The sequence below is a fragment of the Echeneis naucrates genome, chromosome 2 (genome assembly GCF_900963305.1).
Source record: "Echeneis naucrates chromosome 2, fEcheNa1.1, whole genome shotgun sequence".
Classification (NCBI taxonomy): Eukaryota; Metazoa; Chordata; class Actinopteri; order Carangiformes; family Echeneidae; genus Echeneis; species Echeneis naucrates.
In genome coordinates, this window is record NC_042512.1 from 20,003,174 (window position 1) to 20,029,372 (window position 26,199).

At 49.5% G+C, this 26,199-nt stretch overlaps 2 protein-coding genes across 4 annotated transcripts; both read left to right on the forward strand.

The window, feature by feature from the left end:
* The first annotated feature begins 1,847 nt into the window (after window positions 1–1,847).
* On the forward strand, window positions 1,848–16,326 carry nhsl1a (NHS-like 1a). Of its 2 annotated transcripts, none has more exons than XM_029517125.1 (9): window positions 1,848–1,942; window positions 7,434–7,544; window positions 8,245–8,393; window positions 9,294–9,528; window positions 9,611–9,742; window positions 9,820–10,136; window positions 10,217–13,655; window positions 13,727–13,814; window positions 14,141–16,325. In XM_029517125.1, exons 1-9 carry the CDS (start codon window positions 1,927–1,929, stop codon window positions 14,763–14,765), a joined length of 5,112 nt encoding a protein of 1,703 aa, XP_029372985.1. In that variant the 5' UTR covers window positions 1,848–1,926; the 3' UTR covers window positions 14,766–16,325. The 2 variants fall into 2 exon arrangements, with proteins under 2 accessions (XP_029372985.1, XP_029372995.1); XM_029517135.1 differs by lacking the exon at window positions 1,848–1,942 and adding an exon at window positions 7,657–7,770 and having other exon boundaries at window positions 7,515–7,544; window positions 14,141–16,326.
* A 3,477-nt stretch (window positions 16,327–19,803) lies between these two features.
* Window positions 19,804–24,638, forward strand: alkal2b (ALK and LTK ligand 2b). 2 transcript variants are annotated; one of them, XM_029517150.1, is made up of 6 exons: window positions 19,804–20,250; window positions 20,341–20,576; window positions 22,207–22,260; window positions 22,342–22,422; window positions 23,043–23,114; window positions 23,740–24,638. In XM_029517150.1, exons 2-5 carry the CDS (start codon window positions 20,351–20,353, stop codon window positions 23,105–23,107), a joined length of 426 nt encoding a protein of 141 aa, XP_029373010.1. In that variant the 5' UTR covers window positions 19,804–20,250; window positions 20,341–20,350; the 3' UTR covers window positions 23,108–23,114; window positions 23,740–24,638. The 2 variants fall into 2 exon arrangements, 1 of the variants encoding a protein (XP_029373010.1); XR_003841397.1 differs by having other exon boundaries at window positions 22,342–23,114.
* The last annotated feature ends 1,561 nt before the right edge of the window (window positions 24,639–26,199 follow it).

Sequence of the window (26,199 nt, forward strand, 5' to 3'; positions counted from 1 at the left end):
AAGCTGATGAACAGGATCATTTCTACAAGCTGGAGCAGAGCAGTAAATATTTGGTGAGGCCGATATGGAGACAGTTTTACTAATCTAGTAATTCAAAACACTTAATGATGAAATTAATCATTTGCAGTGGCATTTTAAAACTCCTTTAAGCGCTTCACCAAACCAGACTCCGTTGGATTTGTCGTTATTTTTCCAAACAAACGTATTTAATGGAGACATCGGTCCTCCGGGAGAAGTGAAAATTACCTGGACAGTCTAGTCACAGCTTCACACTCAATTCCGGGTTATAAGTTCAAATGTTATTTGAATTCTTAGCCCTGACGGACCGGAGCTAACATGCTAACATGCTAACCCCCCCTCCGTGTCCACCGATCTGCCGCCCCCACCGGCTGCTTTTATCGGCCCAAAAAGCTCCGCAGCCCGAACCGACAAGAACCTGGACCCGGACAACGACCTGAACCGGGTCTGAGGTTCTGGTTCCACCTGATCCGGAGCGGCTTCAGCTTCCTGAGAGGCTGCAGCCAGTTTCCGTGTTTACCTCCTGGACAGCCAATCAGCTCGCGTCTTCAGCCTGACGACTGGCCAATCACAATCGTTCTTTTAACCAGGCTCCTAAAATCGATTATCAGCAATAAAAAACAATCGGATCACATATCAGCATGTATTTTATCGAGACGCAGTTATTACAGTGATGTAACTTAACTGTTGAATGAACTGAAGCTCTTGATGGTGATATCAAACACACCAGGTCCAAAATGAATGATTTACTGTTCATGTATTCATCTGTGCACGTCTTTGACCAGTGTTGTATGATTTTTTTTTTATTTTTTATTTTTTATATCTTTTTTGTTGGCCTCCAAAGCGACACATGATGGAACTGTTTGGGAGTTACTGGACTCAAAGGCTTATATTCTATATAGCAAGACACAGATTTAAACAAAGACACAATATTCCTATATGATGATGTATATACTGCTGAGTAACTGGGTTATACTGTGTGTGCATCCAGGACAGACTAAGGTGATTAATGAAGCTATTTCTGTCTGGAGAAGAGAAGAACACCTGCACAGGAGGTAAGAGAAGACTACATCTCCCATCACCCACTTCAGTATGACATCATCTTTCAGTCAGTTATGTGAGACAGAGAGCCGTCTAATTGGCTGCTGAGAGAGATGTTTGTGTGGTCGGTTGCTGAGTGACGGTTGTTCTCAGCCTTGATAATAAACATTAAATAACATGTATTTCTGTGATCAAAAACAATCACAGGGACATAAATGTTCAAGCTGAAATGTTTTACTGAGTGACTGAAACTGAGGCTCAGGTTTTTCCTCTCTGGAGCACTAAAGTGATAATTAGAGTAATTACTCATTTGGTGCAAACAGCAGAGATGAATATGCCCTATATGGCATTCACATGACCTGCAGGTCCATTTAGTGGAGCTTTCATCCTCCTTTATTTGTAGATGTGTACGCAGAAATTTTAAAGCGACTGAAATATACAGTAGTTCAAATGAGGCTGGAAGCAAATGATGGAATTTGAAAGATGCAGTAAAATCAGTGTAGTAGAAGAAGAAAACTTCTAACATGCCACTAATGGGCTTTTTTTTTTAACAGACCAAAACTGGCTCAAAACTTTATTTAGATTAAAGACAAAAACATTGATAAGAAATTTTCAAGATCAGCTGCTTTAAGTTTTTGTCTACCGAAGGAGAAAGAGGGGAGAAAGTGATGGGAGAGCAAGAATTGGTTTGAGTGAAAAGAGAGAGTGCTGGACAGAGAGGGGGCTTTTACTGTGGTAGAACAAGGGAGGGCAGACAGACAGAGAGACAGAGAGAGAGAGAGAGGAATCTGTGTTTGAACTTGTGTCTTCCTTCAGTCTTTGTTAGAGCTTCTCCTCCACACACGACAGTGGGCAAGCGAGGACAACATGCTCTGCTTAAAAGGTGAGAGAGAGATGGATAGATAATGGTCAAAGGTCAACGGAGTTCAGCAGAATGCTGCAAATAAGTGTGTGTGTGTGTGTGTCCAAATGTAGGTCATTTTGTCCGCTAGCTGTCAGCACTCTGTTAACACACACACACACACTTATCTCCATAACCTTTTCTGTGTGCGTCTGTAATGGAGAGGGTCGAGCGAGCTTCAGACTGAGCTGAGAGAGAGACTCTTGCAGAGAACTAGATGGAGTACTTGCCAGACTACAGCTGCTGCTTTCTGTAAGTGTTACGATGGTTATGACTTCTGGTACTACAGCTGGTACTGCTTCTATCACCAAGAAAACTTCAGCTGCTGAAATGCTCTTCGCTCACACTTTGTGTGTTAAAAAATTTAATCATGGCAAAATTTTAAGTTTTGGGTCAGGAGGCATGTGCATTCTTGAGTTGAGTGTGTGTGTGTGTGTGTCAGTAATCACTGCTGGCCTGTTGAGACAGGCTGAAACATCCCATTCACCTTCCAAAACACAGCTGTTCTGCCTCCGTGCGGCTCACTGAGGGTTTTGGATTAATCTGCACCTTCAGCCACGAAGCATTAACTCAGTTTTACTGCTGAAACGGAGACACAAGCTGCAGCAGAGCTCAGAAAGTTTAATGTCCAGATTAACTTCAACAGTTTTATGTTCAGCAGAGCGTGGTCATCAGATGTCTTTAAACCTGGTCTGCCAAGGCAAGCCAATTTAGTGGAAAACAGACCATAAAGCAGGGGATTATTTCGGGGGTGTGGCTATTTTGTGATTGACACACTATCACCCAATGAGAAGAGAGCACAAAGATGCTCCAAAGATCTTTCAGAGACGGTTTCAGAGCTGACAGTTGGAGGACAAATAACAGATAAATGCAGTGAAGATAACGTCTTCTAGCTCATCCATCAGTGTCATCAGGTCAGATCGTCACTGACGAACATGATGTTCAATGGAAAAGCCGTCAGGACGGACAAAACAGATAGTCCAGGAAGAGAGAGTCACTCAAGATGGGACTCCTCACTCTTTTTGTGTGTGTGAGAACTGATCATTAGAGCAATGTCACTGATGGACGGACAGAAAATTCAGCTGTGTGAAACAGTTTTTCATGATATAATCAGAAACGTATCAGTTTTGAATCGAGTTCAGTGGTGGATTCGTCCTCATGGTGGTGTTGGCCAGCAGAGTCAAAATAAAGTGCAGGTTTGGCTCTTTATGGAAAAATCCAGAATAGGAAGAGACAGAGAGAGGAGCCAAGGTCAGAATCAGCTTCAACCTCTTCTGTGATTCTGTGATCTAAGTAGAGAATCACCCAGTTTGACACAGTAATACAGTATCAGCTGTGTGTGGAGGTAAATACCTGTCCCTCACTGGCCATCTGCAGACCTGGATAATCCCTGTTAGTAGATTAGAGGAAACGGAGCGACACACTGTCAACACCTCTGAAGAGAACGACTGCTTCTGGACTGTGGTCAGCTTCGGAGGTTTTGGGTTTTGGTTCTGGAGGTCTGAGGTTTTTATTGTGAAGGAATGAGAGGTTGTTACATGGAGACGCTAAACGTTTTGATTGTGGCTGACTGGAAAAAACCTTTGGCACGTTTCTAAGATGAGGGTTTTATAAATGACTCTGTTTGGACCTTTTCTGTCACAGACTTTTATTATTTCAACTAGCTGGACTTTTCTGTGAAGACACTTTTACACTTTTTCTGGGAATGATCTTCATAGTTTTATTGTGAAGGCTCCAGAAACTTTGGACATCTGTCTTCTTTGTCAACGTTTTGAAGCTCTTCGGTGAAGGAAAACACTTTTGTACTTTTTCCCTTCTTTGGGATTTTAAATCATTTATTTTGAAGAACTGCTGAAAAACTGTGCTTTTACTGCAAAGGGTTAATTAAACGTGGCTCCTTTACAGTTTAGGATGAAATCAATCTTTTCTGAAAGACTGAATTAGGGTTAGACATTTATTGTGAAGAATTCCGGAAAGGGTTTACAGGCTTTTATGATGAAGGGCTGGACATCCTCTCTGGCTTTTATTGTGAAAATATGAACAATGGCATCGTGTGATTGATCTGATCAGGACAACAACCAATCAGCACTCAGATCGGGATGATCTCATATGTGGAGTGTCTTGGCGGAGAGGCGGCGGGGCCTGGCGTGGCGTCACGCTGCTGGAATGCAGGTCCTGATGAAGAGCGAGATGAACTCCTTCCACGTAAGATGGCCGCCCTGCAACCAAAAACCGAGGGAAGTCTGCGTCGCCGCCTGCTCAGCGCCAAAATCCACCAACACCACGAAGCCATCTGCAGGATGAATGGAGGCGGCGCCGTCACCAAGCCGGGATTACCCTCAGGGGACAAAAAGACCCTCTCCTCTCATCTTCAGAATCCAGGCAACAGCCCCTGGTACCGCCCCCAACACCTCTCACAACGCCCCCATGTTCACCCCTCATTTACCCCAGAGGTTTATGGGAAACTGTTCCTTGCTCCAGAGGATCATGGGAAACCCTTCCCGCCATCTCCGCCCCTTCAGCTGCAACGTTCCACTTGCCCTGTCATTTCCCAGCCGCGCCAATCAAGCTCATGTTGCCCCACCCCAGAGCCCTGCCCTGGGTACCGTGTGTCTGTCCCCTCCCCTCTGACAGCGCCGCTGCCCCCCGAGGAGCCCGAGGTGCCTCCACAGTATCAGTACCGGCCCAGCAGGAGTCGCCGGACCAAGTTCTTCTGCCTCAGACGTAACCGAGGGAGGAGCTCCAGACTCAAGGTCACACAAACCACGCCCCTTCTACACAGAGGTACTGCTGCATTTACAGCCCTGGCTGGTCACATGATGGGCCCTTCAGGTCCTCATTGGTTGGATGGTTGTCTGTGGTTCAGCTGTGAGAAAACTGATTTAAATCCTGACACAGATTTCTGATCAATAACGAATCACAGCACCAGTCTGCTGTTGTTCTGACATCACATCAGTTCTGTGTTTGACTTGATGAGCGTGTGTGTGTGTGTGTGTGTGTGTGTGTGCGTGTGTGTGTGTGTGTGTGTGCTCGTGAGTGTGTGTGTGCTCGTGAGTGTGCTTATGTGTGTGTGTGTGCTCGTGAGTGTGTGTGCGTGTGTGTGTGTGTGTAGGGATAAGCTGCAGCTCCATACGCTGGGATAACTAATTCCTATCATGGCAGCTGAACAGGCTTTACTCTCCAACAGCTGCTACCTGTTAGCTTCACCTGCTACCTTTAGCCTCCCGGTCCAGCTGTGCCTCCTGGAGGGGGGGTGTCTTTGTGTTTTTGGTGTCGTTACACCTTCACCTGACTTAATTACTGTGTTTGATGTAATCTGATTGGACAGACTGAAATGTTGTGAGCTCAGATTCGACTGAATTTCTTCTATGAATAGAGTCGGTGACATAATGACGATGTGACCTACTTCCTGTCTAATTAATTAAACTAATTAAAACAGCGGAGAGGTGAGGACTGACTGACGGACGGACAGGCAGGCTTTCAGGCATGAAGACCGAAGTAATTAGCTGCTCCACTGGCCCACATAGCTGGCACACTTACAGACTGGAACTGTCCCAGTTAGTGAGTGGGGATGAAGGTGATGATGAAGGTGATCCTCCTCTCCGTCACCCCATCATGGAATGGAGCTGCACCATCAGTGGAACATTCATATCACAGGACCAAAAACATTGTTGTCTTGTGATGCAACCAAGATTTTTTTGTCATTTTTATATTTTTCTTCAGTGGAAATAAAATGCAACTATTCCATTTCTGCCCTCACAGACGGTGAAAGGAGCACGTTTCCCTGACGGGACGCTCCTGATCCTGAGCTGACTGCTCATGTTAGCTCCATGTTGGCGCCACGTTAGCTTTCCTTGTACATGAAGAGACCAGACCTGGACCGGGTCTGATGTTTGGTCCTCACTCCCCCGGGGCCTCTGGGGCTTTTTCTTGGACAACTGCCCATTTTCCCTTATGGGGTAAAATGTCCAGTGGGGCTTTTGTGTCGTGGTGTGAGATCATTCATCTTCATCCCTTTGAAAAGGTGGTGACCAGCCAAAATGTCCTCATTTGAAGGCACGTCCTCACAGCGATAGAAAAATAAGAACAGAGAGCATGAGAGATGAACCTCTAACACACACACACACACACACACACACACTTTCAGTTCTCTCTCATCTACAAAGCGTTGTGTGTATGTGTTAATGCAGTATTTGTGGGTAACCTTCATCACCTGGCGACACACATGAAGGACACACACAAACATGTGCCGGCTACCTGTCGTCATGACGTGTGTGTGTGTGTGTGTGTGTGTGTGTGTCAAAAGGAGAAAGGAAGACGGAGAGGGGGGCGAGGGAGATAGAGACAGAACAGATGGGGGAGAGAGAGTGGGAGGAGAGCGGCGTTGCAGCGAGCCGAGCTGCATTACTGCTGCTGCTCGCCTGCTCTCTCTGTCTGCTGCAGCCTCAGGAGTGTGTGTGTCGGGTGCGTGTGTGTGGGTGAGTGTGTGGCGTCGTTATGGTTCTGATCGGCGCCGCGATCAAATCCGTCCTGAAATATCTCAATAAGACCAGAGGTGAGTGTGTTCATGTTCATCAGCGCTGTGTGTCTGTGTGTGTCTGTGTGTGTCTGCGATCATTAACTGCATTGTAATGCTGGGCGAGTGAGCATCACTTGTTAATGTAGAGAGAGGGGTTATATAGATGATGTCGTTGTCTGAAGATGACCTCATTAAATGCTGCTCTCTAATTGGCCTGTGGGTTGACAGTTTAACCTTAGATCTCGAGGTGTATTCAACTGCATGTAACCATAGCAACAAAACGGTGAACGGACTCTGAAAGGAGCCCTGAAAACACCCCAGAGACTCCTGGACTTTTCTGTTGGACCTCCTCATGGCTCACTTTCACCTCGGTCCCCTTAGAAGACCCTTCGGCCCCCCTTGGACCTTCTCCAGGACCGTTTGAGTCTCCTCGGGGACCGCTGGGAGCTCTTCCTGGATTCTTTGTACTGCTCAGGACTCCTCTCGGTGACACCTGGAACCATCATGGAACATCTTGAAGTACCTTCAGCTCTGCCACGAACAGACATCTGTTGCCTCCTGTAGTCCGAACTATCAGGGCAAGTAGAAGATTTCCTGAAGAACCTCTGAAGAACCTGATCTTCATTGTTCAGATGTTCTCTGTCATGGACCACCTGAGACTCCAGGATTGTTCTGAAGCTCCTCCCTCACTGGTTCCCAAAGGGTCATGGGACAGTTCTAACTTCAAACTTTACTTCGTTAGATGTTGTTTCACTGGCTGAACCTCCTGAAGTGCAGAAAACTGAGACTTTGTCACATCTGTCTGTCAAATACCACATCCAATTAATATGGGCTCCTTCAGAATAAAAGCCCTCAGGCCCTGTGTGTGTCTGAGGTCACCTTGAGTCGTGCTGAGAGCTGTTCCTCCCTCTCTGTGATTAAACCCAGAAACTGTTTTCCTCTGTGTCTCTGCAGCAGGGGACAAGGACAGCAGGTGGTCTGTGCACTACACTACCCAGAAGCCCCAGCAGCATCTGGTCTTCATCCCTGGAAAAAGACGATCTGGCAGCGCTGATGACCTGCAAGGTGAGAGGTCAAAGAACAACAAGGGCCATCTTCCAACTCCTCCAGTCTTTTAATTGGAAAGGTTAATGGCAGCTCAGAGTCCAGGTGTAATCTGAACGTCATGACACGTCAGGTGGCTCTGCTGATGTCATCACTGGAGGAAAGACTGAGTCTGGAGGCTGAAAAGAGACGCCTGGACTGATGGACGAGCTCAGAGAGGACGCAGCAGATAAAAACTCTTATTTGGGTGATTTATGCCTTTTTTCAGCCTCATCAATACGTGTGACTACTTCATGCTGAGAGCGGATTAGAGCGCTGCAGCGCGCGCACACACACACACACACACACACACTCTGCTGCAGACTGCATCAGAGCAGCTGCATTGCCACATGCCCCCCCCCCCCCCCCCCCCACCAATTCACAGAGAGAGGATGACGCTTCCTCAGTATCCGTTCATGCTGATTTGATTGATTGATTTGAAAGAATCAGGATGATAATCTGGGACATTTTCACCTGATTTATTGATTTAAGGTCGAAACTCTAATACCAGCAAAAATGGTCTTGTATTGACGAAGCCCAGATTTGTAAAAATCAGTGTCGATCAGCTGATTGGTCAATCATTTTCATATTTGAATTAGGAACCTTATTGATTATTGGTCGGACTTCAGTGTCTAATCCGGCTTCTCTCTTCTCACATTTGGATTGATGAATGTGTGTGTAGCGTGTAACGGGCTGACTCAGCATGGCTACGGTGGACACGCCAGCTCTCACCTCCACCAATCAAACTCCGCCTTCCCTCTGTCCTCCTCTGGCCTGGACCAATCAGGGGGCAGCGCACGCAGAGGGTGGAAGGACAAAAGCCGTAAGATGGTTAGTCTCACACACACACACACACGAAAACACAGGCACATACATGATGGTAACGTGGACTCAGAGCTGCTGTCGGCTCATGAATATTAATGAGCAGCAGAACAAAGACGACAGCAGAAACTGTTGCAGCGAATGTGAAGCTGAATTCTTCACTAATTAACCGTCAGCTGAGGTTTCAGCCATCTTTTTCTGTTTCCGCCCAGCAGCTGAGTCAGATTCTCTGTGATGCTGCAGGAAGCTTACAGGAATCTGAATGAAGTTCTGTCCCTGACACTTTCTGCATAAACATCCTGATTTTAAACTTCTGTGACAACAAGAGGTGTGATAGCAGATTAGGCAAAGTTCTGCTGGACATGATTCATCTGAAAAAGACGATGAAAACATTTTGTCATTATTATCCAGATGAAAACAGATTCTGAGGAAGGAGACGATCATAAAATATGGAATAAAAGGACAAATCCTGTACAAATCAAAACGAAGTGAATCGTTTCTGGAGTTGTTTGGTGACATGTGCTTTCAGTTGTTCTGGTCATTTTCATTTCACTGACTCATCAGTTTAGATCTGTGGATCTAATCCACCTCACTCCAGTCTGGGAGTGTCTCAGCTCATTTTATTTTGCTGCCACCTGCTGGTGAATCTGAGTCACTGACAGTTCTTCTCATTGTCTCATGCTCAATCTGTTTTTTATTCTCTCACCTGTGTCATCTTCCCCCCTCTCCGTTGTTCAGAGCTCCAGATTCTTGGAGCTCCTCTCTCGTTCTTGCTTTTCAGTTTGTTTCAAGTTTTCAGTTTGGAGGAGAAAGGTAAACACAGATCAGACTAGACTAGAAGGATCTAGACCAAGTAGAGTCCGTCCGAGTGCGTCCTGACTTCAGAGTTGTTGTTTTGTTTGCCTTCAGTCGTCAGCTTCTTCAGAAGAAGATGAGAGGCTCATCCTGAACAACACACGACCTCTGACCCCGCTGGTCCTGAACCCGGTCCAGCTCACCTCCTGCTGGGACGTCTTCACCCCTGCGTATGAGCCAACGGTGGACGTGGAGATGGACGGCACCCCCCGGCTTCCTACCCCAGAGGAGAGGATGAGGCAGCAGGCGGAGGCAGTTCCTGCTGATATCGTCCCAATCAACATAACAGGTAGACGCCTGGATCCAGTCTCCGACTGAAGTCTGGATTCGGACTTGGACTGACAGAATCTTTCTTGTCTTTCACTCTTGAGGTGAGAGTTTTGATCGTCAGGCCAGTTTTCGAAAAACATTTTGCAACAATGACTCCCTGTCCCGCCGCCCCCGAAAACTGAGTCGCCGCAAGACGGTTACCGGGATTCCTGGTGATGTCAACAGGAAGCTGGGTACGAGCTCCACCCATTCATTCATGCATGTCACTTTGCTGTTTCTCTGCTGAAGTCTCTTTTCTTTTCACCTCCAGACTCGCCTCAGTCCTCTCCAGTTCTGCCAGGGCAGTTCTCCACTGTTGGTCGACCCGCCCCGCTGCCGCCCTCCTGCTCCTCCACCCCCCGACACAACGGACAGGGTGAAGTGGAGGAGAAGGAGCTGAGAGAGACCAGGAGGGAGGGGCGGAGGATCCGAGCTCCAAAAGGGGAGGGGATTTCCAGCCTCATGGCCTCGCTGACCACCTCCTCTGAGCACCGCCCACGCCTGGCGACCAACTCCTCCCTGGAGTCTGAGTCCAGCTCTAATGGCGCTCCCTACAGGACGCTAAGCGCCTCCTCTTCCTGCTCCCAGGTGAGTTCAGCAGTCATGTGACAGCAGATTCCTCCTCTCTGTCTGTTTATTGTTGTATTTTATGATTTCACCTCTTCCAGGATCCACCGGGTTTCCCCAGTGACCTCCAGCCGCTGCTGCCCTTTGACCCCACAGCCAGAGTCGTCCCACAGTCTCCTACCTCCTCCTCTTCTTCTTTTCCTCCCTCTCCTGTCACCCCCTCCATCCCCATCTCCCCCAGGCAGTGGTCTTACCCCAGCAATAAGCGTCTCAATGAGGACCCCCCCTCCCACTACCTCTCCACGTCCTCCATGGCAGACTCAGAGTCTCAGTTCAGTTACCAGCCTCTGGAGGAGCAGACGTCCTCCCAGCAGGACACCCAGTGCTCCTACGGTGGGGACGGATGGAGCTGCCAGGCCCTCTCCCCCAGCTGCAGCGTCACCCAGGAGACGGGCAGTGTTTGTGGGGACGGTTGGAGCTGCGACCACCTCCTCTCCTCCGGACGCTCTTCTCCAGCTCTTCCTGACAACCTCTCCCTGTGTTCGGAGAAGACGGCGTCCTCTCCCTCATTAAACCGGGACAAAAGGAAGTCCAGCACTTCCTCCTCCTGCTCCCGCAGCATCTCCCTCCGTAAGTCCAAGCGCCCGCCTCCACCGCCGCTCCGCTCTGACTCTCTGAGGCGCCCGCCGGGTCGCAGTAAATCCACCCGTTCCTCCTGCAGCCCTCATCCGGAACACAGTGCCGTCCTGGAGCAGGCCCACCAGCAGACCCAGACCTTCCATGACCCCTGGGTCCCCCGAGGTGACACCAGAAGACACCAGAGTGGGCTCAACTGTGGGACGGTCACGACCTTTGAACCAATAAACCTGGACTGCCAGGTGGCAGCCTCTGCTGACCCTCCTCCTTCCAGTGACCTCCACCAGAGGCCCACACACCCCCCTGACTCCCCCCCTGGATCTCCAGGCTCAGAGGAAGAGGTCCTGAGGTTCACTCTGCCCCCCCAGCCAGCCTCCCCCTCTGTGGCTGGGCTGCAGCGTCTCGCCTCCCCCTCCAGTGGATACTCCAGTCAGTCCAACACCCCCATTCCTGGCACTCCTGTGTCTTCCCCCCTCACCCCCTCCTCCCCTCTCACCGCAAACCCCGAAGCCTTCTTGCTCCCCCCAACCTCCCCCATGTCCTCGTCACACTTGCCTACCTTCCCGCCGTCCCCCGCCGTCTCCATTTCCTCCCTCCCCTGGACAAGGTCTCGGGGTGAAGGGAGGCCGAAGCCACTGGTGCCAGAGAGGAAGTCCTCGCTCTTCTCCTCCCTGTCCTCCTCGTTCTCCTCCACTTCCTCCCTCTCCTCCTGCACTTCTTCAGACTCCTCTGCCAAACATCATCTTCCTCCTCCTCCTCCTCCTCCAGAATCCTGTCTTTCCCCTCCCGTCTTCTCCTCCTCCATCTGTGAGTCTCCTCCCTTTTCTCCTTCTTTCTCCAAACTCTCTACTGCTCCTCCTTCTCCACCTTCATCTCTTCCTCCTCCTCCTCCCCCTCCTCCTCCTCTCCCACCTTCCTCCCTCTTCACTTCCCCTCCACCTCCGCCATCTTTCCGCCCTCCTCCTCCCCCATACTCCTACGCTGTCAGACAGAGCCTCCATCATGCGGTGGGATCCACAGTGTCATCAGCCAACTTCCCTCCTCCAGAACTTTCCCCACCGTCTCCCCCCACCGACCCCACTGACCTTCCTCCTCCACCACCTCTGCCTCCTCCACCAATCCTAGCTAAGTCTCCAAACCATTGCGTTGGTATGACCACGCCCCCCAGCCCCCTGGTCACCCCCCAAGCTTTGCAGAGTGTCAAGCTCCGCCCCATCAGGAACCAGGAAGAACTGCTCAATAGCATCGTGGTGGCTAATGCTACATCTGTTGATGCCACACAAAGCAAAGCTGAAACTCAACTGGCTGATGCTAACCAACCGAGGGAAGCCGCTAATCCTGTCGGCCCAGATGTCGGCCCAGATGTCGGCCCAGATGTCGGCCCAGATGTCGGCCCAGATGTCGGCCCAGATGTCGGCCCAGATGTCGGCCCAGATGGGTGGACCAAGACGGGATCTAATCCGATACAGCCTGGAGGAAAATCAAATTACAACAACCTGTTAAACAAGAGGACCATAAACAATAAAGAGTCAGCTCACACTGTTCCCAGCTCAGCCAATCAGAGAAGTGCTGGGACTCAGGTGACCCCTGAAGATGTCCAGTCCAGCGACAGAGAGATCACAGCGAGCAATCAAGTATTTCGTCCTGATGGTGCGAAGAAAAACTACATCAACACAAACATCCACCCTCTTCTCTTCCAGCAAGACCAGGTCAGAGAGACAGTGTTAGCGGATGCTAAGCTAACGGAGCAGAAACATGGAGACATCAAAGATGTTTGTGGTGGTGGTTGGTCGTACTGGAGCCTGTCAGAAAACAAAGAGGACGTGGAGACAAACAGCAGAACCAAACAGAGTCCTGACGCCTTAAAGCCCAGAAGCCCGATGAAGCCAGTCCTGCCACAGAAGCCGGACATTTGCATCCTGGCCCTCATGGGATCTCCTGAGGCTGGACAAGGACCAGGCGGGTCGAAGAGCAGAGGACACATCCCATCACCCTCCTCTGGGCTCAACAGCCAATCACAGATCTCCTCTGATCCCTCACTAACAACAGCTGCTGACATCACCACGCCCTCACCTGGCTCCTCCCCTCGTAGGGAGAAACCACCAATTCTGAAGAAGCCAGATCTGTCCCTGACCTCGCCCAGAAGAACGAAACCGGCACTCACATCTAAAGATACAGCGGTGCAGCCTGAGGGCCCCCCAGGGACCTGTGGGGCCTCAGGAGCTTCAGGCATCATGGAGTCCAGCGCCTTAGGGACCCTTCACATCTACGGGACCTGTGGCCCCCAAAGAATTATGGGTACCACACAGTCCTGGAGCACTAACGCAGCGCCGTACAGCATCACTGGGACCATAAACACGTTGGAGGACTGGGGGCCCTCAGGAAAGTGGGCCACCTCAGCGACCTCTGGACTTCAAGGTGACAAGACGTTTCATAGGAGGATGATGAGGTCATCGCTGGCTGAAGAAGAAGAGGAAGATCAGAAGGAGAAGCTGGAAGAGAGAAGGATGAAGACCATGATGATGATGATGACAGCTACCTCAAAGAAGAAAGACAAAGCCAGAAAGAGGAGGAAGAGGAGGCCGGGGAGGCAACTGCTTCTGATGTCATCAACAATGGCGCCATCCCCCTCTTCGTCGTCGTCGTCATCGTCATCATACTCCTCCTCGTCCGGAGATGAGCGAGACATTTTGAAAGACAGCGAGAGAGCGAGATTGATGAAACTGAATGAAGAGACCAGCGACTCTGACAGCTCCTGCACTCTGATTGGCCAGAGCAGGTTCTCCCTCAGCAGCGCACTGTCCACTGACAGCCTGCGGGGGGAGCTCCCGCTGCCCGACCTCCTCATACAGGAAGCAGAGGACGAGGAGGTGACGGAGGAGGAGGAGGGACGATCTCCAGACGGTACGTGACAGTTTCTGAGGATGAGTCGCTTGGTCGCTGACGTGCATTTAACGGCGTCTGTTTCCCTCCAGCTGATCTGTTTGTCACCGTGTCAGCTGACCAGATGTTGGTCTCCAGTCGCCCTCGGACCACGGAGGACTTATTCGCTGTCATCCACAGGTTTGAACACACACACACTGCACATTTATCACCATCAACAACAACAACAACAACAACCTGACAGCTCTGTCTGATTGATCCCTCTGCCGCTGTGGAGCAGTGCAGTATGGGAAGGCAGAGGATGAATGTCCTCGTAGTCGGTGATTGGCTGCAGGTAAAGCTGAATGTTCAGTAGATTCAGTTTCTGTCCCTCAATAGGAATCTTTTCCTCGACCACTAAAAAGCTACCCAAACATCAAACCAGCAGCTCCCTTCAGTGTAGTTTAGCCTCCGTTTCCCTTTTTCCCCAGAAGGGTCCAGCAGTGATCCTCTTGTGTTCGTTTCAGGTCTAAGAGAAAGATGCTGGGCAGAAGAGATTCAGAGGATGACAGATATCGTACCTCCTCTTCCTCCCCCCCGGTGACTTCCACCAACCCCCACCCTGCAGTCCGAGGTCAGAGGTCAACGCAGAGTGAAATCTTTAAGGCACTCCTGCTGAGGAAGGGAAGTCGCTCTGAGTCGTCTTCGCGGATCTCAGCTGTCGAGCGACTTCGCAGAGTCACCTCTCCGACAGGAAACCATGGCAACCAGCGCGCAACATCGCTGCCCTGCCCCCCTGACCATCACCAAGGCAAACCCATAAGTTCTCCCACATCTGGGTGCAGTCAGAGCTCCTCTGCCATGTTGGGTTTGAGACAAAGAGATCTGAGCCATAATCACCTCCTCTCCTCCTCCTCCTCCCCTTTCTTCTTCCTCTCCTCCTCCTCCATGCGTCCTCGCTCCCTGACTCCTCCCTGCTCAGGCAGCCGGCGCTTCGCTGCTCGCTGCCGCCTCTTCGCAGCCCCCATGACAGCCATCTTTGAGGGGGGCAGTGAGGAGGAAGAGGAAGATGACGAGGTGTTTGTGGAGTCACCAGGGAACCTTCCAGGACCCGGAGCAGAACTGAGCCGGAGGTTGGTGGAGAGCTCCTGATGGACGGGTCGGTCGCAGCGTGATACTTCCAACCTGAACGAGACGACGGCTGAGTCTTTCACAGCCTCAGCAAACCGGACTGGACTGAATTTCACTGAATTCCCTGAAGCACACTCGGCACCTCTCCGATAAAAAGCGCGTGTCACTAGTTGCCGTATTAACTACAGAAGCCTGAAATGGACATCGTGTCATGAAACCTGAAGGTTTTTAACACCGTCTGTTGCAATGAGACAAGAAGAAAAAAACAAAACAAGCTTCACATACAATTTAAACTCCTCATTTTCTTTCATATTTGATTTTTACTTGATTTTGCTTTTATCTTTTTTCTTACTTGAACAGACTTATGTTTATATTTTCTAAAACTTCATGTCCTGACGTTTGTGTCACCACAAGGACATGAAATTATTCAACTCTGAGTCGAAGCTGATTTATGATTTTTACATCAGAAGCTTGTTTATATGGAATCACATGGTAAATGTTATAGTCCAATAATTATAGTAACAATAATCTTTAGCAGTTATATCTTACAGCTTTCCCAGTTTTCTGGATAAATTCTACTATAAATTCCACTTCAATCAGATTCACTTTAATATATTCTAATAATATTAAATTAGCTACTTTACAATTATTGGCATTATATTAGCAAAACGCATCGAGTGTGTTCCGATCAGAGTCTGTGTGAAACATAAAGGATAGCTGTACCAGTGCCGTTGGTTTAACTCATTAAAACGCAACATAAAGATCTATTTTAACATTCAAAGCAATAATTTTGTCTCACACGTGAAAGTCATCATATCTATTCACTACATATAAGAAATATTTCTCTCTGTAAAACAAAAATCTAATCTGGCTTGGCTGCAAACTAATAATAAAAATAAGAAGCTAATAACTTCTGCCTCTTTCTAAATGTAAAAAGCCGAAACATGATTCATGAGGAGCCGTCAGGCCTCATGATCTGAAATTCAATTCAGTTATACTGTCAGGAGAGAAGAGAAATCAAAACCTTTATATCATCTCTCATGTCTGACATCATACTAATGATCTGCTGTTTGTTGTCATTATTTTAACTTCTTGTCCAGTTCTGAGCAAACATGACAACTTCCTTCCTACTTTATTTTGAAATGTGTATGTTGTGAGCATTTATGCTGAACGGATGTGTGTCTGACGCTGTAAATAATCCTGATTCATCTGTCTGCCGTCTTTACGTTTGCTGCTGGATCTTTGGTTCTTTTCTGTTGTGTCAAAGCATCAAATCAGATGTTTTCATAAAGGAAGTAACTTAACACTTAGAAACATTATCTCCTGTGAGCTTCAGATTTACTGTATTAACCAATAAATGTAAACGAGAACAGGACAAACAGTGAGTGCAGGTGTGTGTCGGAGAAAACTGGAACCGTGTCTGTGAAAATGAAGGTAAGTGCGGACAAAACGAAGCAATAAAGGACAAAGAGGATTTCTGAAACGTATTATTTTGGTTCCTTGTATTATTTCTTTCGGAACAGAACCTCTGAGCTCACCTTAAAGGCTCACCTTCAGGTATTGTCTGACCTGTCGAGGCGGCCCTTCCTTTGACCACACCCCCACCAGAGAGGCCACAGCAGGTGTTTCCCGCCAGGATGAGGTGGTCCTGAGAAGAACCCGATCCCCCTGAAGGTAAGTGAGGGTGCAGTTTGCTGTCTGTCCACCTGACGGAGCTGTTGTCTAAGGAGAGCCTCTGTTCCCTGAGCTCAGTCTGTCAGGTGCTGCTTTGGACCGGACCAGGACCGAAGACTTTCTGACACGGCCTTGTCTTCAGGAGGCTGGACCGTCTCCTGTGGGTGTCTGAGACCGTATGAGGGGATCTGATGTTTCAAAGAGAAAACCTTTTGAGGATTTTCAGGTTCCTGATGATTCTTGGTTCTTTTTCAGAAGACCCAAAAGGTCTGGACTGGGTGGTTGTGGTGTCCCTCTTATTTAAAGGTTCAGTGTCCAGCTCAAAGGCTCCGCAGGGGTGTTAAAGGTTCCGTCACATTTTGGGGTCTTCAGTGAGATGGTGTCGACTCCCGGCAGTCTGAAAAATGAGTGGAGTCATAAATGAAGTTCTCCTCACGGAACAGACCAACAGTGTCCTGAACTGCCAGCAGCTGTGCTTTCAGATGAAGCAGACGGACAATTATCTTCATTGTCCAGAAGCTGCAGCAGCGTGTCTTTCCCGGAGGAATAACAACATGAAACGTTCATTATTCACATCAAAACGATTTGGGTGAGGGAGACACAGCGGCCTGTTTTTGAGGTCTGAAATCAGGACACGTGTGGCTGCCGGGCGAAGACGCTGAGCAGCTGCCTGCTGCTCCGTTAATCATTAAGATAACAGAGTCTCCATGGACACAGGTTTCCATGATCCCAGCTGACCTTTGACCCCTGTCTGTTTAATCTGAGGGTCGAGGTTGAGTCGTCCTTTTCTTCAGTTTTCTAATTTAGCTCCTCAGGTGGAAAGTCTCTGAGCTCAGTGAGTTGACCTGGACAGAAACATGAACAGGAACATGTAAATGTTTGTGAAGGACTCGGCCTCCTCGGTTTGATCATGCCGTCTCACGCCTGGTGTTGTTTTTGGCGATGATCACTTGTGGTTACGATTTCAGGTGGTTTGTTTGTTTTCTTTTCTGTTGTCGTGGTAACAGTTTGCTGACAGCAGGTGTGTGCGTGCGTGTGCGAGGAATGATAACAGCAGGTGAACATGGCAGAACGGAACGCTTTCACTCAGCGTTCAGTTTTTCTTCCATCTCTAAACAATGAAACAGAAACAGAAAAAATCTCTGTCTCTCTCTCTGTCTGTCTCTCTGCCTGTCTCTCTCTCTCTCTCTGCCTGTGGGGAGTTTGAGGCTCGTTCATAAAGTTTTATATTTTTTTAATTGGTCCTGGAGGTCTGATGAATGTTTCAGATGTTCTGGACCTTCTTGTTGTTGTCCGGCTGTCAGGAGGTTCCTGAAGGTTCCTGAAGGTTCCTGATGTTCATGTGATGGTCTGAGAAGCTCCAAAGGTTGATGAATTTCAAGAGGCTGTTGGAGCAGGACCACACGGAACCGGACCAGACGGAGCAGGACCTGCAGTGAGAGAAGTGTTCAGCAGTGAGCTGTCTGAATAAACGGGTCCATTAACGTTAAAGAGCTGATAGAACAGTGGAACCCTGAACACAGACGGCCGAGTGTGTGTTTGTCTGTCTGTGTGTGTGTGTATCTGTCTGTCTGTGTGTGTGTGTTTGTCTGTCTGTCTGTGTGTGTGTGTATCTGTCTGTCTGTGTGTGTGTGTGTCTGTCTGTCTGTGTGTGTGTGTATCTGTCTGTCTGCGTGTGTCTGTCTGTCTGTCTGTCTGTCTGTCTGTCTGTGTGCCTGTGTCTGTCTGTCTGTGTGTGTGTGGGTCTGTCTGTCTGTCTGTCTGTGTGTGTGTGTGTGTGTGTGTGTGTGTGTGTGTGTGCCTGCCTATCTGTCTGTCTGCCTGTCTGTGTGCGTGGCTGCCTGCCTGTCTGTCTGCCTGTGTCTGTCTGTTTGTGTGTCTGTCTGCCTGCCTGCCTGCCTGCCTGCCTGCCTGCCTGCCTGGCTGCCTGCCTGTCTGTCTGTCTGTGTGTGTTTCTGTCTGTCTGTCTGTCTGTCTGCCTGTCTGCCTGCCTGTCTGTGTGTGTGTGTGTGTCTGTCTGCCTGTCTGTCTCTGTGTGTGTGTGTTTCTGCCTGCCTGTCTGCCTGTCTGTCTGTCTGTCTGTGTGTGTTTCTGTCTGTCTGCCTGCCTGTCTGTGTGTGTGTCTGCCTGTCTGTCTGTCTGTGTGTGTTTCTGTCTGTCTGCCTGCCTGCCTGCCTGTCTGTCTGTCTGTGTTTCTGTCTGTCTGTCTGCCTGCCTGCCTGCCTGCCTGCCTGTCTGTGTGTGTTTCTGTCTGTCTCTCTGTGTGTGTTTCTGTCTGCCTGCCTGTCTGTCCTCCTGTCTGCCTGTCTGTGTGTGTGTATTCCTGTCTGTCTGCCTGTCCTCCTGCCTGTCTGCCTGTCCTCCTGCCTGCCTGTCTGCCTGTCCTCCTGTCTGCCTGTCCTCCTGTCTGCCTGTCTGTCTGCCTGCCTGCCTGCCTGCCTGCCTGCCTGTCTGCCTGTCTGTGTGTGTGTATTCCTGTCTGTCTGCCTGTCTGTGTGTGTTTCTGTCCGTCTGTCTGCCTGTCCTCCTGCCTGTCTGCCTGTCCTCCTGCCTGTCTGCCTGTCCTCCTGTCTGCCTGTCCTCCTGCCTGCCTGTCTGTCTGTCCTCCTGTCTGTCTGCCTGTCCTCCTGTCTGCCTGCCTGTCTCTGTCTGTCTGCCTGTCCTCCTGCCTGCCTGTCTGTCTGTCCTCCTGTCTGTCTGCCTGTCTGCCTGTCCTCCTGCCTGCCTGTCTGTCTGTCCTCCTGTCTGTCCTCCTGTCTGTCTGCCTGTCCTCCTGCCTGTCTGTCTGCCTGTCTGCCTGTCTGTCTGCCTGTCTGTCTGTCTGTCTGTCTGTCTGTCTGCCTGCCTGTCCTCCTGCCTGCCTGTCTGTCTGTCTGTCCTCCTGTCCTCCTGCCTGCCTGCCTGTCTGTCTGTCTGTCTGCCTGTCTGCCTGTCCTCCTGTCTGCCTGTCTGTCTGTCCTCCTGTCTGTCTGCCTGTCCTCCTGCCTGCCTGTCTGTCTGTCTGCCTGTCTGCCTGTCCTCCTGTCTGCCTGTCTGTCTGCCTGTCTGCCTGTCCTCCTGCCTGTCTGCCTGTCCTCCTGTCTGCCTGTCCTCCTGCCTGCCTGTCTGTCTGTCTGTCCTCCTGTCCTCCTGCCTGCCTGTCTGTCTTTCTGTCTGTCTGTCTGCCTGCCTGCCTGTCCTCCTGTCTGTCTGCCTGTCCTCCTGCCTGCCTGTCTGTCTGTCTGTCTGTCTGCCTGTCTGCCTGTCCTCCTGTCTGCCTGTCTGTCTGCCTGTCTGTTTACTCTGTTACTTTCAGTTATTGTTGCTGTGGTTGTGGAGTCTTATGTGTGTGAATAGTTGTGTTTGATTGTGTTTGTGTTGTGTTTTGTGATGTAAAGTCACCAGAGTTCATCCAGAAGAACCCATCAGAACCTTCATCTGGACCGGGCCAGGACAGAGCATTCTGCTGTCCCTCCGCTAAGAGGGAGTGTAGCTCCGCGGAGCGACAGGCGGATCTGCGCGTGCACGAACACGCACGCAGCTCCCGCCCCCCGCCGTGTTTCCGCCGGGCGGACTTGGACCGATGACGGACGGCAGGACGGCCCGGATTGGCTGAAAGTCTTCTCTTCGGTCCGCAGATCCGGAGGACCAGGATGGTGATGAAGGTGCCGCCGCTCCACGCGCTCCAGCTGCCGGTCTAAGATGCCACCGGGCCCGGCGCGCGGCACGCGGCTCAGATCCAAAGTAACCCGGGATAGTTCCAGACAGCCAACACAGCCAGAACCCGGAGAGTCGGGCCGAGACCCGGACCGGACCGGGGAGATTCGGGATCAGTGCGCGGTGAAGAGCCGAGGTAACGCAACATTTTGCCGCCAGGACACAACAGTTTGTCGGAGAAGTTTCTGAAAGTTTGTCAGAACCAGGTTCTGGATTCGGTCCTCAGGTCCGCTGTGATGCTGCTCCCGCGGCTGCCGGTCCTGTCCGCCCTCCTGCTCCTCCTCCTGGCCGCCGGACGCTGCGCCGCGGCCGCCCTGCTCCGAGGATCCGGGACCCGGACGGACGGAAGCCTGCCGGATCTGGGCGGCCGACAGCCGAGGACCAGGGCGGAGCCGGCTCCGGGACTCACCGGGTTCGGAGGGAGAAACCCGGCGAGACTGGGCAGGTCGCACCACGGACTGGGTCAGTACCAAAACCACTACAGATTCTAGTCCAGACTGAGATTTAAGCTCCGGTGGGTCCAGATCCGGTCAGATCTGTCTCTGGACTCATCTTTATCCGTTTTAAATGTGAGTCTGGAGACTCCAGTCCTGGTCCATGTCCCGGTCCATGTCCTGGTCCATGTCCTGGTCCTGGTCCTGGTTGTCAGTGAACTGGTCTCAGTGAACTGGTTGATGTTTCTGTCTGTCTCGCTGTAAACTCTACTTGTTCAAAGGAACAAGTCCAGGATCTGAGGTCCGAGTCCAGTTCAGGGACGTGTTGTCCTCAGTGATCTGAGCTGAGTGCCTTCAGTCCAGACCGGTCCAGATTGTGCCAGACCGGTCCAGACTGGTCCAGATCAGTCCCTTCAGTCCAGATCAGTCCAGACCGGTCCAGAGCGGTCCCTTCAGTCCAGATCAGTCCAGATTGTGCCAGACCGGTCCAGACTGGTCCAGATCAGTCCAGACCGGTCCAGACTGGTCCAGATCAGTCCCTTCAGTCCAGATCAGACCAGACCGGTCCCTTCAGACCAGACCGGTCCCTTCAGTCCAGATCAGACCAGACCGGTCCCTTCAGACCAGTCCAGATCGGTCCAGATTCTGTTTCCCCCTCAGAAAGAAAACTTTCTCAGTTCAGATGGAAGAAAAGAGAAATGACCTGAAGAAGAATCAGCTGTTCCCTTGGTGATGTCCGAGGTGTGACAGGTTCGATGCCCAGCGTCTCCTCCGATGATGTCATCGTTTCGTTGCCTGGTGGTCGACCTGGAGGCCCGACCGCTGTCCGCGGTGCTGAACCGGAGACCACCAGGAATACGGGAGCTGTCTGAGGTCCTGATTGTTGTCGTGGAGCTGTGGAGGTTTCATGGTGTCACTCTGAGTGAGTGAATGAATGAACAGAGTGCAGAGTGGACAGATCTGCCCCCCCCCCCCTTCAGACCGGGACACCTCCAGGATCCTGAAGACAGCAGGACCGACTCTTTGTTGCAACAATTGGACTTTACGGGTTATACTCCAGTTGAAAGCGTCGGTACTTCCTGTTTACTGTTTGTTTGTTTTTTCGGGCATCAAAGAACGGATCGAATTCTTCTCATGCTGAAAACTGACTGAAGATCTGTTGAACTCAAATTTTTTTAGCGGCAGTAAAAGTTGATGACACACAAACCAACACTAACACAGTTTAAAAAGGAGTTCTGAGCTTCAATCATTGGCTGATTCACAGTAAATTAAAATCTTCCTAACATCAAACAGACATGGGATCATGGATCTTAGAACAGACAAATGATGGTCTTGTGATCTAAAAAGATTTTGAGTGTTTTGGTTGAGAGTTCTGTTTGAAAGGTTCTGTTTGAAACAACGACACCGTTGTGGAGGAGTCTCATCCGTCTGCAGCCTGAGGAAGATCTGCCTCCGTCCTCCTCGGTCACATGTTCACCCCCAGGAGCCATTTCATCTGTTTCATTGGTCATACGACGCGTTCTCAATCTGTCGTCTGACAGAAGAACCGGCTCCAAACGGATCGGATCTACAGGAGGAGGAGGGGACGTCCTTACAGCTTCATTCAGACGGAGCTGCTGTTACATGCTGACTCATCAGTTTTTGTTCTTTTATTTCAGAAGGTAATGCCAGAGATCCACGGCACAAAGATAAGTTCATCAGACACCTGACAGGTATGAGCTGAGTTTAACCAATCAGACATCAGAACTCCTCCGTCCAATCAGAGTCCAGCTGACCTGTGTTTGGTTCCTCAGGTCCTCTCTACTTCAACCCCAAGTGCAAAAAACATTTCAAGAGACTGTACCACAACACCAGGGACTGCACTGTGCCTGACTGTGAGTACGCACACAGAAAGGTTGTCACTTCAATTCCCCTTCATATTCCTGTCATGTTGCTGCAGGAGTGTGTGTGAGATGAAAACAGGATAAGACTTGTTTTAACACACTCGCACACACACAAACACACTATCTGTCTCCAAAGTAAGCACTGAAATATATGCATGATTTAAATCATGAGAGCTGCTGCTGTTCTGACACGATTACACTGATAACAGAGAGTGTGTGTGTGTTGTGGCCTGTTCATGCAGGTATTTTTCAGATCAGTGTGTGAAGCAGCAGCTTGTTTTCTGGTTAAAGACAGTGTTACAGGAGCTTTGGAGGGCCAAACTTCAGAAGTGTAAACGGTAGCTGCACATGGACGGCTGTGTGGTCAGGGTTTTAAACGAGGTAATAATTACACCGGAGCTTTTCCTGCTGTGATTTCTCTGGGTTGATTCCAGAAGATGATTAATACAACATCCGAACTAATTGACTGGAGGCCACAGGACTCTTTCTGGCAGAGCGAAGCAAGGTTAAACACAACCTGAACCTCGTGACTCTCCTCGTGACACTGTTTTTAGAACCTTTCAACACATTTCTCTCTGCTGATAAACACTCTTGTGTTTTTGTCCTGGCAGATTATAAAAGATGTGCTCGTCTGCTGACTCAACTGGCCAAAAGCCCCCGCTGCATGGAGAGATAAACACACGGTGAGACTGTTTGAACTCAGACATCTTTTCATTTTAAACACGCTCTGCCGCTGACGGAAACACATAGATGGTGGAGGTCAAACCTCAGAACAGGCCAACAGATGTTCGTGGGATGATGATGATGAACTTCATTGTCTCAGCAGTCTTTCTTCCCTGAAGAAGTTCTCTGCTGTAAAAATTGGTTTCAGTCTGTCCGTCCTGTCAGACTGCAGACAGCTGACCTGAGTCTACCTGTAAGATAGCCAGATACCTGGGTGTCCCGGAGTCTGTGTAGAACATGTGGGACTTGTAGAGTTCCGGTTCTGCAGAACTTGTAAGTCCATATTCAGCAGATTTTCAGCAGAACTTGTGGCTGCTGGGCTGACCGAAATACTGGAACCTGCAAAACCTGTGCCATCAATCAGTCCTGTAGAGCAGAGAGATGCATCATGGGAGATGTAGTGCCAGTGTTTTGGGGACCTCATGTCTTCCTTGTTTCCATGACAATCCTTCTGATGATGGCTCCGCCCCCTCACAGCGGCTCATTTAAAATGTGTCAGAGAATCCATTTCCTGTGAAGGCGCTGAAGTGTTTGAACCTAAAAGCTGAGATTAAAGCGTCTTCTCTCTCACCGTCTCCTTCACAGCCTCCAGACTCCAGCCTCCGGTGTTGCCATGACAACGAGGAGAGCCAACAGAGGTCGTCTCCTGCAGCCAATGAGCCCCGCTGACCATCTTCTCTTCTGCTCTGGTTTGACTTTCAGTAAACTGTGACAAGCACGACCTGGATCACATGACTCAGGGCGTCTTGATTTGGTGTTTTTTATGTGAACAATTTTTTTTTTTTTTTTTACTGGACTCGCACCTCGTCATCACCTCATCGGTCAGCTGATGAGTCTCGCTCCTGTGTTCCCGCTCTGTTCGCTCTGTGTTTGGGCTCCTCCAGCTGCTGAGGGATATATCCGACTCTCACGAGTGAATTGGAGTTGCAGACAGAAAAGCTGTTCTCATCCAATGACACAACCGGACTGACCTCAGCTGATCGACTCCACGCTGTCAGGAAACTGATTTCCTGTTCAGACTGAGGAGGGAAATGGATTTGTGTTTCTTCTCCGCTGATAATTCTGCTGGAGTTTCAGGAAAACGATGAGCGGCGTTGCTGCTCTGATGAGAAAAAAGTCTGATTTTAAAACTATTTGTTGCCCTCAGTAATGTTGACATGGGACCGATGTGTCCGTCCTGCTCATGCAGAACAACAGTGTTTTGGTTTTTGTGTTATTTTGGACAATGGACGTCTAAATTTTATCTGACCTTCCGTTTGAAGCTGTAGGAGCAACTGGATGGATAAACGAGGTGTTGTTCTGCGAGACACCAAAGCCTGAGGTGCTGTGTTTTATGTTACAGGATTCATAATAATAATAATAATAATAATAATAATATTCCAGCTGTATTTATATTTTTGAAGCTGCCACACGTGTGAAGAACAGAGCTACCTGCAGGTCTGTGTGCAATATGTACATACTGAAAGAGGAATAAAGACACACGATTCATATGTTTTCTTTTTTTTTTGGTGTTACCTTCCCCGCCCTCTCCTCTGATTGGCTGGCTGACTTGACATTATTATTCTACTTCAGTTTGATCCAACGCGTCTTGTCCTTCACATGGATGATGTGGTCCTGTCCTCCAGTCCCCCGGAGCCTCAGGCCTTCTACATTCCGGGTTAATCAGGAGCAGAAAGTGGTTGCGGTTGTTAAAAACCCAACAGATCTGCTGATCTGCAGCTCAAACATGAATCTCCGGCACAAATTGTGACGGTGCAGACGTGATGAGAGACAGAGCAGCTACTGTTGGAGCAGTTTGTCTCTGACAGGGTGAGCCACATAGCTGCTCTGTTGACTTTGGCTTCACGTTGACGGGGAATATTCCTGCTCATCATGGAGCTGACCTCGTTAACCCTTCATCCTCCCTGAGCAGGCCCCAGACCGGCCGAGGACCTGAGAGGGTTCAGAGCTCGTCATCGTTGGCACTGACACGTGATGTAGATCAAAAGGTGGTGGTTGTTGTTTATAGTGTTTAGTGACAAATGTGGCATCAATGTGCCTGCAGCCATGTGACATTTATAGGACTGTTGCTACGGTAACGGCTGTGGTAACAATAGTCACAACCTGATCACCCAGAATTTCTGTCTGTCTTTGGATTAATGTTCCCAAAATATCACTTACAGTCATTTTAATAGTAATTAGGCAAACTGTCAAAGGTGTGTGTGTGTGTGTGTGTGTGTGTGTTTGCAGTCCGACCAGCTCTGCTGCAGTTTTGGCAGCAGCTGACATTCATCATCTTACAGGCCCATGCAGCAGTGTTGTCTGTCAGCCTGTCGTCTCTGTAGAGATGACAGATTCAGAACTCAGACCACTGAAACCCAAAGAAAGGCCGTAAAAAGCCAAACTGACTGAGCTGGTTTTCAGTTGCTTCACATAAATTTTGAAGAGAAGCAAAATGTGTGATCTAAATCCACACAGATGAGAGTCAGACTGAGGGCTGATCTCAGATCTGCGGCGCTTCTGAAGGAGACGTGTCGTCGGAGGGGTCCTTGTCTGTGGTGCAGTCTTATATACATAACAAACAAACCAAATGGACCAGAAATGATTTAAACCGAACCAAGTTTTCATCAGAGTATTTAATCAATGTTAATCTGACAATGATGGTGGAAACCCAAATTTTCCGAATGCTAGAATTTTTTTTTTTTTTTTTTTTCAGTGAATCTGCAGCTTTTCTCTCGTTGAATTTCCATTTGAACTAAAAGGAGAAATAAAAACATCCTCCTGTGGACTCAGACTGCAGATCGGCCTGATGGATGTTTTTCACGGTGACAGAGTTCAGAGGAGGTTTGGGAATCAAACCAGTTCACATGATATGAGCGGGATAAAACCTGACTTCCCACAGTCCACATGACAGAACTGACCGCAGACTTCTCCTTCAACCTCCTTTCTTTTTAGTTTCCTTCTAATCTGAGTCTTTAAAACTTTTAGAAACAATCGTGTGATCGACGTAAATGAACCTGCAGTCGGTTAAACCTTCATTTAGAAAATCTCTTTATTGATGTTATT

Bases quoted from the DNA above. Each gene is read 5' to 3' on its own strand.
- alkal2b (XM_029517150.1), top strand. From the start codon at position 20,351: ATGCTGCTCCCGCGGCTGCCGGTCCTGTCCGCCCTCCTGCTCCTCCTC. The intron at 22,261-22,341 runs GTATGAGCTGAG...TTGGTTCCTCAG, and splicing joins GTTCATCAGACACCTGACAG to GTCCTCTCTACTTCAACCCC. The intron at 22,423-23,042 runs GTGAGTACGCAC...TTGTCCTGGCAG, and splicing joins GGACTGCACTGTGCCTGACT to ATTATAAAAGATGTGCTCGT.
- nhsl1a (XM_029517125.1), top strand. The intron at 7,545-8,244 runs GTGAGAGGTCAA...ATGTGTGTGTAG, and splicing joins CAGCGCTGATGACCTGCAAG to CGTGTAACGGGCTGACTCAG. The intron at 13,656-13,726 runs GTACGTGACAGT...GTTTCCCTCCAG, and splicing joins GGAGGGACGATCTCCAGACG to CTGATCTGTTTGTCACCGTG.